Here is a 13975-nt window from a genome sequence, read left to right as displayed (position 1 = left end):
CCCAAAAAGTACATGTAAAACTGATGATACAGAGAAATTAAAACCTTACCTTATGTGCTAGGAGATCCCTGAGGTGATACATTGAATTTATTTCAATATACTACCCTGATGCAGAATTAGCCTCCCACAACTAGTTTTCAAGGAATGCCTACATAAAATATGTACACTGCATACAAGAGAAAAGGGGAATAGCTAGATGCTGGACAAATTCTACATTTCTTAGATGTTTAGATGCAAGGTTCTCACACCAGGCCCTGACAAGGACAGTGTTGCATATTCTTGAAAAATACATTTCTTGCAGGACAACAGGTTCTGCAAAATGGAAAAGCCTTCTACAGCACCATATTCACCTTCAAATGCAGGCTGTGCTCTTACTTAGATAAACAGTTCTGTAAGTGAAGTGCTTTTTGGATCCCAGCAGCAAGGTCTCGGGGAGTCGGACTCTCCGCAGTAGAGCTAACCAGGATTCCTGCCGCTTCCATGGCTTCAGCAGTTGTCGGACCGATAGCAGCAAACTGAAGTGACATTATTTACAGTTACAATAGCATAGTCAGCTCTTACTAGCTAGTTCAGTACATACCCTTCCTTCTTTGCTGACATTGTCAGTGTATCAACTTGCATGGCTGAGCTTACTAAACTGTATTAACCATTTCAGGTTGAAGACTTTCAGGATTAAAATCCGCTTATCAATTGAGCTACTTAGAAATTACTTAGGAAAGATTATTATTTATCTTGCCATTACAAACATTTAAAGCTCTTAGTCCCACAAAACAGGAAAAGTGAGAGAAATTTTAATATGCCTCAGCCTGTAATTGCCGATTCAAGCAAGAACTATCCACACCTTCACATCATTAAGAGAAAATAAAGCCTTACCCAGTGGAGACGGGGCAATTTAGTTGGGGAAAAAATACTAGGTGAAAACAGTTCCATTTAGTTTTTTTAAAAAAGGCCCTTAGCTGTGTAACAAGATTTGCATTTGCTATAACCTTTTTTTTTCCAGAGAAATAAACACCAACAAAAGAGAAAATGAAGGTTTGTAATGGGTGTAACAGCTTTCCTATCTCTCATTCGCCCACCCCAAACTTACTCTCTATTGTGAGAAGATAGATACCTTGATATGACTGATAAAATCCCCCGAAAGCTTCTGAAGGTGCTGGAGACAAAACTTGACACCAGATGGACTGAAGAACACGATGCTTTCTGGAATTCCCTGAGTAAAAGTAACCATAGGTTGGCATAGTTTACTCACTGTTACAGCAGTATATCAGTACACTGTCACATAAATCCCCTCAACTGTCTCTACGTGGATGTGAAGTGTTTTATTGATGAGAAACAGCAGTTAAGCCAACAGAAAGGGTTTCCTGTGGTGCAGCCAGCCTGCCAAACCCCCATTCTACCACAGGATGCTGAAATTCAGGTATGACTTTAAGCAAATACTTTATAAAACAAGCACTTGCTGATAAATGTACTGAAAGTGGTCTGGAGCCGTACTCATCTTCCTGTTTAGCAAGAAAACTCAGCAAGTTATTTCCCTAAATCCATTCCCATCTATCTCACATTCTGCATGTAGTCTCTGTTTCCCAGCTCATGTTGTTTGCCCCGAGATGCTCTGGCAAAGAGGAGGTGATGTCTTAAAGCTGCAGGCCCCTGGAAGGGCTTTCCCTCTCAGAATAAGGCTGCCTTAAGATAGCAGCAGCAATCTTCTGTAGCCAAATGAAACTGCAAAATTCTGTCTGGAGTGAAGGTCCCAAGCTCTTGAGCTGCAGACCCAAAGCACATGCTTGCTTTATCATGATTTTCTGTCTGACAAGAAAGATAAACTAGTTCCACTCAAACTACATCTGTTGTTATTTTATAGTGCATGACTTGGAAGCTAGCCTTAGCTCATGGAGGCCAGAATGACAGTTTAACACAGTGCTGTTCGCTGTCTCACAAAGTGCTAAACACTTGTCATTTTATGTCAGCTCTCCATGCACTAAATATATAAGCACAATATCATCAGTTAACAACAACTCAAAAGTGCATGGGAAACACATTTTAACAGCTTTACACTGAAACTAACAGCTAACTGCAGCAAGCGAGGAGTTCCATAAAAAGAGTTCAGAGAGTTACAAAATGCATATGTACTATTGACTCGCTTTTATAACTGCTATACACTAAATACCGTGGGGTTCAGAACTGCAATATCCACCTGGGAACACCAGGATACTACAACTTATCAGTTAGACCGCCCGTGCCATAACCTTCTGGGACCTCTTGAAAAAGAACTTTAAAAATCAGTATGTAATTTAACAAGACCTTAATGCACATATTTTAAAAAGAGATACAACATGCTCAAGGAGGCCAAGTTTCTCTAAGAAGGAAAGCCTGCATTTCGAATAAAATTAATCCTACATATGATGTAGGCTCCTACAAATGAAAAATTCAGAAAGCCAGTACTGAAAAAACAAAAACACTTCTTAGTATCTTCCAATCTTTTACAATGCACTGATCCTTGATTAATGACATTTACTGGATAGTTTTAAAAAAAAAATTAATAACAATTGGAGCAAATATATCTCAGTATACTTGTCAATAGCATGTCACTTGGAATTCTAACACTTAAAATGAGATTCATAAATTGGATAATCAGAGAAAGAACACTGAAACTATGTAAGACGGATAACTACTACTGGATTCTGATTTGTAATATACAGCAAAGATGCCCAGTGATCTTTCAATAACACTAATAAAAATTAATAATAAAGCCGTTCAATAAACAGCCTCCCTAAATGTAATTTCTGACACAGTACTACTTAAAAAGCAGTCTTGGCCAGCACAAAGGAATAAACTGAATACATTAATTATTTATGCAGTTATTTCCCAGTAATTTTGAAACAAACATATATTTTGAAAGTTGGACAAAATGTGGAAAGTTTTGTTTTCTTCTTCAAACAGAGGCACTGTGTCTTTTAGGCTCCTTTACAATTGCCATAACAAATAACTGAGGGACTCATGCTCTCTGTCTGAAACTTTTGCTAAAGGATTTTCTTGGTAGTCAACAGGGAAACAAAACAAGAAGCCTACGCAGGATATTCTTGTGTCACCTCAAGCATCATTTACAGACAGATGAAAAAAAGGAGTACATTCTGCTAGGTATTATCATATACCTCAAAAACTCTCAAATTACGTCAGTGTCCAATACCTTTTGGGAGAAATAACTGCTCAGTGATTCTTGCAGGTCAGTGTGTTGGGTTGTTTGATAAACAGTAAGGCTTTCCAGAATTACAGCTGGAATGAGGACACACATTCATAATTAAACAAGGTTTCATTAATTTCTATTATTGCAATAAAACACTCTCAACATACTAACTGCATTTAAGTGTACTATTTTAAGCAAAAAAAAGATTAAAAAGATACAGAAAAAGTATTTCTAGAGTTTCAAGATACAGTAGACCATCTGTAATCAGAGGACCTTGAAGCACGCTGGCAAACTGGCAACTCTTGCAACATTTCTGTGAATAAGTTATCTCCCATCTCACAGAAGAGAATGCAGGGGAAGATCAAGGCAAGTAACCTTGCTCACATCACGCGCTACAGCTCAGTCCCAGAGCTGTGGGCAGCAATCCAACCTCACAGTTTTTACTCCCATCCTCTAACTTCCAGCCAACATAATAGGAAATTCATTTTTAATTACTCAAATTTCGTTCACAAGCTTTAGATAGAACTTTTCTCATAACTGACTAATTAAAATGAGGCTCCAAGGGAAGTTTAACCTTTTTCTCTAAGTACTGTAGGAAGTACTTCTCTTTTCAGGGCTCCACAAGGAAAAAGAAGAGCTGAGGAATTAGGTTTCTCTCCTGTAAATAAACAAACAAGAACTTTAATTAACTTATGTTTTTAATAAAGTGTAAACGTGATACATTTAATACATTTTAAAAGTATCAAATGTTGAACACTGCAGTAAATGCTGCATGCTTCATCGCAGACACAGCCCTAAGATAACTGAACACACCTGCAGTGCAACTGCATCCGCAATTCAGAGGACAGAGGCTACTTAGCATGTAAATTAAAAAATAGTCCAAAACTATAATACGAATACATTGTCTAAAAAGATCTCACAAAAGATAAACTGCATTTCTATTCCCCTTGCCATTCTACAAAGCAAGACAAGTACTGTGCAAGTTACCTCCTCCTCCTTCTTCTCAGAAACGCAATCTTCCTCAATTTTATATTTAAAATCTTAGTCCCACTCAATACATGACAACTCGCTCTATATAAAAGAATGTCCAGGCAGACAAAGAGGAGGACAGAAATACTGTGAAAAGTTTCAGTCTATCAAACTGAAAAGTTTCAGTCTATCAAAGTGTTTTCTTTCTTCCCCAAGGAAAAATGATTCCACTTCCATTGCTAGGGTGGAAGTGGATATCCTCACTTGCTCTTGTCCTTTAAAAAGGAGGAGACCTCCAACTTTAGTTATCGTTACATTGTCAACAAGTGAAAGCCCCTTGGTCATTTTGGAAGGACCTTTCTCATACATAGCTGTTTATAACTCACCTCTTGTAGGACACGATACACCTGGGGTGCAGTGCCCATAGGTTTTCTAAGTTTCTAATACGTTACCAGAGGACTTAAACAAATCCTGGTTAAAAAATGCCACCAGGTAACAGCATCCATGTCACTACCTCTTGAGTTACACCTCCTCCATTCACGCAGCCACCCCGTCCCCGCGCGCTTTGTGTACGCCAGAAGGCGGCGAGTGAAAACACCAAAAATCATCACCACATGGTGAATGCAAACACCTGGCTCAGTAAGAATGAAATAGCACTGTCTATAGGAGAGTCGCAATAATTTGCTGGATTTAGGGCTTAAACTAATTGTTCTGGAGAGTTTTTACTACTAGATTTTATCTAATAAAAGTGAATATCGACACTTTGCAAAACAGCATTGTAATTGAGGAAAAATTCAATTTTTGGATAGGAATTTAGAGCAGACTTTTTGCATGGAGTTTACTTTTTCTATAAATAACAAATACAGAGAAAATTTCAAGATTAAATTCTACACAGCGGCACACAAGACTACTAGAAAAATAAATGCTTAAGTGCTGGAAGTAGATTCTTGGTTTATAACAGTAAGCATCAGACATGCCTCAGGGCAAAGAGAGGAACAGCATCGTAAAAATAAAATGGAAAAGCCCTAGTAGGAGTCAACACATATATTTGGACTGTCCTAACTGCACACTGAGGTTTTATTAGAAGCCATAGATATGCTTGTAATAAATTACAGGGAGGAAGAACAAACTTGGCACAGAATGTAAAAGAGATTTTAAACCAGTAAGATAAAACCTAAATATTTCAGCATTAATCATCCTACAACTCATGTCAGTTAATTGAAATGTCAACGTGGTATCTGTAAAGAAACACTAATCCTTTTTGACTTGTGTTTACAAAGTACAGAAAAATTCCTTAGTAGGTCTGAACAATACAACAAGCATTGGCCCTAATGGTATCCCCTACTTCTGCAACCAACACAAATGTTACACCATAATAAAATTAAAAAAATTTGCCTTGAAAAGAGACTAAAGCTAGCTAGCTAAGTAAAGGAGTAAATTCCTTTATTTTCTCAATCACTTTAGTTGAAGTGGATACCAAAGCACAAAAGGTGAATAACAAAAGAAATAACATTACTTAAGATTTTAATTTTATTCTGACATTAAATTCTAATGATATAAAACATTTAGAACTATTCTTTTCAATTATTTACAATTTTATGCATAAACAAAAATAAACACATACATAATAGCGAGCATGATGTAATTTAATCTGTATTTCAGAGGTTGTTATAAACGAATCGATAAATTGACAGTGTATAAATATGCACAAGCCAATAAATCACTGCATATGATTATATGTATCAACAACAAGCGGTCTCCAATGACTGAAATTCACTGTTCGGTTATCGAAACTGAAAGGTATTCAAAGGCAGTTATTTTTGCAAGGATAATGGAGGTGTTGCAGCACTGTGTTAATTTAAATAGCCTGCTGGCGTTCAGGTATGAAACCGCCCTCAGGACACTCTATGTAAAAGGCTGTAAACACACAGTTCTCTCTTTCCTGGTGGTGGCTATCAGAAGCTGGTGCTGGCTCTGGATTGAGCTTCTCTGCTGTCACCAAAAAGTGCTGTTCCCTGTCTGGCTCCCTCCGTGACTGCCAGCTCCTAACCCTGCAGGAGTGTGCAGGCAACGTGGGGAAATAGCCACGGCATCAAACACGGTCAGAAGTAACAGGGTCTGTGAACCAAATAGCGCCCAGGGGAGGAGTAAAAGCCAGGATGATCCTCAACTGGACTGAGAAAATAACCAAGAAGAGGTTACAACGCACTAACTGTGCCAGTCACAGGCTCACCAAGAAGGAATTTCTCTGCTCCTGGTACTACATGCATTGTTCTCCTTAGACCTGATCCTAAGGTCTTATGACATTCACACAACAGAAGACCCAGCTATTTTTCCCATATTGCTTCTCAAAAAAACCTCCCTCTGCAAACTGGCAAACATTAATTCATTACCAGAAGCGGATTTCCTAACACCAGAAAATCAGCTAAACCCCATCTTTGTTTTAAACTATCTCCTGAAGAATAGATACGGGTTATTCTTCACTTGTGGCATTTTTGTGTTGAAAATTGCATTTTTAATTTTCATAATTTATTATTTAATCTTGTGTTGGCAACTATCATTTTTATCATGAAACATTCCGTATAGTTAAAATATTTTATTTGCCAATTACAGAGCACTCTGCCCATAAAAAAAACCAATGCTTGCCGGCTCCAATCAATTTTTCTTTTACCTATAAATCTCTGCTACTATGCAGACTTTGCTAATCAACACTCTCTTTCATATCTAATATTATGCCTAACAGCCAAAAATAACATGTCAGGGTTCTTAACATTTCCACCACTGAAGCACCAAGCACCTTATTCAGCAAGTTCATAAAGTGTGATCAGCAGTAGGGCTTTTAAACCAGCAGATACAATAATTCATCCAACATCTAGAATAATTGCACTGATTGTCATTTGTTTCTCTCACTAGGGTTAGCCAAAGGCAGACTATTTACCTTGACTGGCTGAATAACATGATTTTTCAAAGTGGACACTGCATGAGCTTCGAGATGAAGGTTTCTGTTTCCCTCTTTAAATTTCAAACAGAAAGTCCTTCAGTGAAGTACATACCTTTGTATCAGACTGAAAGCTACCCTCTAATTTCACTATGAGGCTCCACTGTACAGCTCCCTGCTTTCTCACATGAGCAGGGATGCACCCCAGGCCACATAAAAATACAGAGAAGGACCAGCTAACAGGTTGCCGCCGTGATACTGAACCTTAGGTGTGCTTTCCGTCTGGTACAAAGATTGTAACAGCAGCAAGTTTCAGACTGCTTGGGGACTAATTCTGATAACTCTTCCTCCCAGTGGATACTCAGACGGACACTTTGAAGCCAGCATGTACCTCAAGTCGTGGATCCCTTGGAACACCACCACGTGTGTCAGAAGCTCCGAGGTCAAACTCATTGCACTGCCAGCTCCTGCTTATGACATTTTCACTCTAGTTCTATAAGCCAGGCTCTAACAAAAGCACAGCCTCTTTTTTCACAGCTTGTATCGACCCATCCGCTTAAAAAATAACCAGCCCCTAAACCTACAGAGAAACCATCATTTTAACTAACCCTTTCTGTAATTTCTTCAAAACCACTCGCCTTTGACGCTGAAAAATAGATTCCTTTGAAAGCACATGTTAATTCTGAGGAAAGGAGTTCCCTTTATCTACTTCAAACTGTGCCACAGTGAAAAATCCCCAGCATCAACTGGTTTGAAGCAAGAAAAGTCAGGTCACCTGAAGTTCACAGAGAACCACACATCTGCCATCATGATCATTTAATCTTACCATTAAGCAGCAATTTCCAATCATTACAGTTCAGATTTTTAGTAAAAAAATACTTTGTCTACTGGGTCATATAGTATTTTTAATCAATTACAGAGCCTAAGATTTCATGTAAATTAATATTTTGTATAAGTATTTCAAAGTATTTTTTATCATCTCTTAGAGGTATCACCCACATTCGCAGAATTGAATTCACAGGTTTTACATATAAGAGATATATGCAGTATGTACTTCTCCGCTTCAGTGTGCATTCGATTCTATTTATAGGAAATTCTGAAACAACAGAAGGTATATTAGCTTAATTTAAGTAGAAGACTTTAGATACTTACTTGAGCAAATATATTCAGCTAATTTTTCAGCATTTCCAGACTTTTCTCCTTGTGGAGTAAGGCCAATTTCTTCCACTATAAGCAAAAGTAGCAAAGGAAAATATTGCAATCAACGAGAACAATTCAGATTTACTGTCACACAAACATGAGTTGAAGAGGGAGACACAACTTGATCCAAGCACACAAATCCTTCTTTGAAAAGAAAAAAAAAAATTACAGCACTTGGAAGTAGTAACATGCTATGAAAAATTCGATTTTGGCTCGAGAAAGGCATACATGAAAAAAGTACAAATGAAGAATGCTGGGGATAGCTAAGCTGCTTTGGAGAGTTTTAAACTCTCGTAGAAACAGAAAGCACTGCCTGACTATGCTGAATGGGCTGCAGCTCCTGGCGTGGTTTGGTTGCAGCTAGCTTCCCAATCAGTGTATGTACCACCGTTCTTTCTAGTGAAGGCCGAAATCCTACTGGAAAACCTGAGAGTATAACACTGCTCTTATCTCAGCAAGTAAGCAGGGATAAAATGAATCCCTGAGAAGTTAAGTAATTTGGGACTCGATAGATTGAAGATGCTTGTTAGGTGTCACCAGTTGGTGATCCAGTGTTGTTACCAGCCTGCCTGAAAAAATATGCCAGTACTTATCCAAATTATTTTTGGACTAGAAGCAGAAAAACATCAAGACTTTTAAAATTCTCAAATACTAGTCTTTTCATTATATTCCTGTGTACTTCAATGTAAGCTAAAGCTACAATGCCATTTTACAGTAAGAAAGGCTTTCACAAACAAAACCCTATCTTGCATTTTTGTTATGCATCAAAAATATATATTGCATCAGAGTTAAACCAGTGTTAAGACAAATAAGCAGCTGGCCCACTGAAGTCAACGGGAAGTACACTGCTGACTTCTGCTTGGCAAATACCTCAGAGGAACACTGAGGGGAAGATGGGCCAGTGCATCAAACTTCATACAATCTCAGACAATCATGCTATAATCCCTTTCATCCAATTTCATTTCCAAAGTGAATGAAAGAAACCACAAAAAATTAAAAACAAAAGTGTTTTTTGATTTTTGACCAAATTTCTATAGTTACCATCACATTACAATAAAAGTAGTGGTAAACCAGAAGCTAGATCCTTAGCTGAAGTAAGCATGTATAGTTCTAATGTGTATACAATTACCTGTCTTCAAAATTATCCTTTCATAAAACTTACTTTTTTTTCCCTGAGCACCCCTGAATAGCAGCTAATACTCCAAAAATTGTACTTAAAAAGACAGATTTATCTAAGACTTCTTCTTTTAAACCCCATCTTACCTAAAGAAGCTGTAGCTTTTCCTACCACATATGCTGGTTTGGTATTCCACCTTTGTTTAAGATATTTTGACCAGGCTGAAAAACATTAAATTAAATTTAAGCATGTGGCAACAAAGTACGAATACTAAATGAGTATATCGGCTTCTGTTTAATCTACAAATACAGCAAAATAATAATAACTAATACTCTACTACATTTTTCAGCAAAACTGAATGCACAAAATGAATTTTTAATGTATTTTTTCATTGTGTAAATAGCAGTCTACAACATGTTTTTAGAAGTTTAGTAAACAGTTCTTAGCTGCTTTTGTTAAATAGCATTTTTAATGCACACTTGCGCTATGCCAGATCACATGCAACTTGCAATGTTCATTTATATTTTGGCATTAAGAACTTAGCAAAACTCATAGGAAAAAAAGGCACACAGTACAAAGGGAGATTCAGACATTCAAACTGGTGGTTTAAAATGGAAGGTTTAGGCAAAAACCAAATATAATATTCTATGACACCAAACAGAAGGGTAAAAATCTATATCCATGCACTACAGTACTCTATAAAGCAACTCTTTCTTATACAAGAAAAATATAGAAACTGATTATATTTTAAACATACACCAAAAATAAGTTATCAGCTCAGAAATAAAATCTACCTGAGGTCAAAATAAAATTACTAGGAAATGGTTCTCCTCCTTCATGCAGAAAGTATGTTACAGATTACACCTCTTGGTTCTAGCTACCTGATCCCTATGCCTGAAATCCTAATGGATCAAAATAGATACACTAAGTCTTTTACTCTCTTGTCTTAAAACAGTACAGTGTAAGACATTGAGTTCTTTTCTAGTATTCTTGGGGGAAGAAAGATAGAAATAGAAACTACAACAGTATAAAAAAAATCAGAGGAAATTATTCTAAAGGAGGAAAAAGGTAAGGATTGACTATATTCGAAAGGAATCCAAATAGGAACTAAAGACTAATTTTATTGATTAAATTATGTATTTCAGAAGCTCTTGAAAGTCCTAATCAAGATTAGGGATGAACTCTAGATAAGAGATTACATTTGACCAAAAATCCTAAAATATAGCCCTCGGCTGTTGAAAATGCTAAAATAAGCTAACAGTCTATTTATTGCTTACTCAAGAGTGTAACCTTATTCACTGTACATTCATTAGTATGACCACAGCCCAAATATGGAGCAGATAAAGTACTAAAACAATTTAAATGTACATTGAAAGTCAAAGCCAGAAGTTATCACTTAGCCTAAGAATCTAGAAGAGTTTACAAGGATTTGATAGGCCATTGGTATGGTAATTTCTATTTAGCACTCTGCAGGATTTTTACAACTCATCTGTTGACTTTATGTATCACCATTTCTTCACTGCTTTTTAGCTAATTCTTAATTCACTTGAGAAATTTTATATTCAAGATAGAGAAATCTCTTTCTCTGTAAGACTTCATATGAATTATATAGGCATAGGAGCAGCAGTGGCCAGTTGCTATAACATGCTCCGGTCTTTAAGCGGGGAAAGTAGTTACTCAGCAAAACTAGGCACTGCAGCAAAATATTCCTTATGCATGATATAACCACAACTGAAAATGCTCACACTAATTAGTAATTTGCACCAAAACCTCTTTCCTTTCATTTTTAACAGCAGCATAAGCGTGGAAAACCCTTAAAAGCTCAATTTAGCATGAGGCCTTTATAATGCCAAAAGAACTATGAGATAAAGCGTTTTTAAAAGGCATACTCTAAACACCTACAGGTGGGTGAAATAAAATTACAAACTTCACACAATACTGAAACAGAAAGACCAAGAAATAGAAATATGCACTCACCTTCATTTTTACTATTCTCTTTTAAACATATCTTGATGGCTTCTAATGCTCTTGGACTAGTAAAAACTAGGCCTCCATAACATTCTGGATGAGAAAGCTACTTACAAACAGTACATTTAAGAATAAAAAGAAGAAGAAATAAATTAAAAACTAAAATTCATCAATTCTTTATAATCTTGTGAAGAACAGAACAGCTTCAATAAATGTCTGAAACTGAAATGGGCAAATATTTCATTACTATCAGTAGCCAGAGTATTTATAAGAGAAATGTATAACAAATCTCAAATTCAGAACAAAACTTGCACAGATTATATTAATTCTGAGAATCTGTAGGAACAGACAAGGATTCCCTGAATGAAATGAGCTGGAAGGATGGGAAAAATGACACATGAAGTACGTACAGATTCATACAAGAGACATGAACTGTTATGCCAAGTAGTTATTCCAAGTAGTAACACTGAGGGTACTACTCAGACAGCTCCTTGCCCCCTGCCCCCTCAGTTAAGATTACTAAAGGGATCTCAAAGACCAGTACAAAAAAAAGGAAAAATGTTCTTGGATCACTTGTAAATGCAAATCACAATACATTCAAATACCTAACAAACTTTGGTGCTGTTGGAGGTTGTTGATAAAGGGAACCTCCCTTGGAAAACCTTTTCAATGTTTTAAAATTAAATATATACGTTGAAGAAAGAGTAGAAAGAGAACACCGATAATGCAATTTTATTGCATGTCACTAGGAGATGTAGTACACAGTTTCAGTACAACATAAGGATGAACCTCAGCTAACCTTTAGTTGTCACTACAGTGTTCTCATTTTTTGTTGTAACAAAATGCCCTAGTACCTGTGACTATCTATGGTCCATCAACCTAAACGTGAATTCTATCTGACCAACTTAATTCTTTAACAAGTATGGGCAACGTACTTGATGTTGTATACAATACTGTATTATAGATAACCGTGTTTGTGGAAACACAAAAAGAGGTACCACAAAGGGCATTATTAAATCAAGATAAGACATGGCATCTTGGCAACCATGGCCTAAATTCTGTTGAAAATAAGACAACTGAAATAATTTCAAACTTACCTTTTCAAATAAACTTTCTAGAGATATGAATTCAAATGACAAAACTGGAATCAGAGTTGCTTCAAATCCATATAATCCTAATTCCTACCAAAAAAGGTTTACAGCTCTTGAAATAAAGACTTCAAACAGTAGTGTTTCCTTTTTCAAAGAACTAAGCACAAATATTTCTTTTTACTAAAGTAAAATACAAAGGCATCTTACTTGCTTTTACTACTGAATCTAAGTTTGGTTTTGTTATTTAGTATTAGAATATAACACTAAACAAACAGCTGTGGAACTGAGGCCTCATACACAGCTACTGAGTAGTTACAGTATAACCCAGCACATAATCCTGACCTCCCTAAGTGACAAACGATCACCTAGTCTTGCAAATATTCCTATATGTCTCTGTAGTTCTTTAAAGTCAACAGAACTGCTCTTATGAGCAAGATCTACTCACACAACTAAAGGCAGTAGCAGAAAGGACCACAGCAACAGGTAACCTCTTTTTCACATTACATTCCCAGTAAAACTACTAACATTTGTAATCTTAATTCTATCCGTATGAACATAATCAATATTAATTAATTAAAATGAAATTGGTTTAATATCAATACTTTGCTGCGAGCTTTAACAGTGAATTCAGTACAAATGCCCCCTAAAATATTTTTTCAGTAACAGCAAATTTCTTAGCATTATTTCAGTCATGCACTCCTAATTTTGATTAAGCACATTTTTCACTTGAAATAGTTACATTCACCTATCTTGCTGAACGCATTATTTAATAGTGGATTAACACAATTGTTTACTTTTTTTAAAGTTTACTCACTTTAATATAGGGATCTGGTCCTGAATCTTTGTCTTTGGGATCCTTCAGCAACAGAACCTTCATTGTTTACCAAATAACTGCAGAAGAACTCTGAAATACAACAAAGGAATTTATCTAAATTAGATCTAGAGGACTTTCTACTGAACAGTGACTTTAATAGCTCAGCTTCTAAGCAACTGGGTTGCTAACAGTTGCACTGCTCTCTATACAATGAGTAAGCAGTTAACGTACCTTCTCTGGGCATGAATATCCACCCTGATAAGACCAACAAATAACATGCTGTCTCTAGATAACACCGCTTAAGGGAGAAACTATAATGAAAGTCATCAAAGGAGAATGCATTTTAAAAAAGAATATTTTGTAAAAGAAGTACAACCCCTACAACGTGGTCACATTCAGCAATTTAATAAGCTCCTACCTATACTCTACTCTATTCTAGTCTATTCACTTCCATGCTAGTTTCCACCTGACGCTCATCACAGTGAGTATGCAAGGGCTTATGTATCAAGTGACTTAATTTGATGGATTTTGGTGTCTCATCCTTTTCATGGGGGAAAACGTGCAGGGCAGTGTTTCAAAAATTTAAAAAAAAATACAAACATGTATATACACACACATTTATACATATGTATATAATATATATAATATTCATAGGCCTTCTTTGATATATCTATAGTAAACAAAGCAAGACTGAAAA

The 13975-nt window shown here is 36.4% G+C and overlaps 1 protein-coding gene across 1 annotated transcript; it reads right to left on the bottom strand.

Annotated features, from left to right (window-relative positions):
- Positions 1 to 371: 371 nt before the first annotated feature.
- Positions 372 to 13371, bottom strand: UROS (uroporphyrinogen III synthase). Its single transcript, XM_010285076.1, has 9 exons — positions 13279 to 13371; positions 12471 to 12554; positions 11383 to 11479; positions 9552 to 9626; positions 8241 to 8315; positions 3756 to 3839; positions 3185 to 3270; positions 1112 to 1210; positions 372 to 515 (listed from the first exon to the last, which is right to left on the bottom strand). Exons 1-9 carry the CDS (start codon positions 13339 to 13341, stop codon positions 372 to 374), a joined length of 807 nt encoding a protein of 268 aa, XP_010283378.1. The 5' UTR covers positions 13342 to 13371.
- Between the last annotated feature and the right edge of the window lie 604 nt (positions 13372 to 13975).

This window comes from Phaethon lepturus, unplaced genomic scaffold (genome assembly GCF_000687285.1).
Source record: "Phaethon lepturus isolate BGI_N335 unplaced genomic scaffold, ASM68728v1 scaffold34294, whole genome shotgun sequence".
Lineage (NCBI taxonomy): Eukaryota > Metazoa > Chordata > Aves > Phaethontiformes > Phaethontidae > Phaethon > Phaethon lepturus.
Note: the sequence above shows the minus strand (reverse complement) of the source record. Positions and strands in the feature narration are given on the sequence as shown.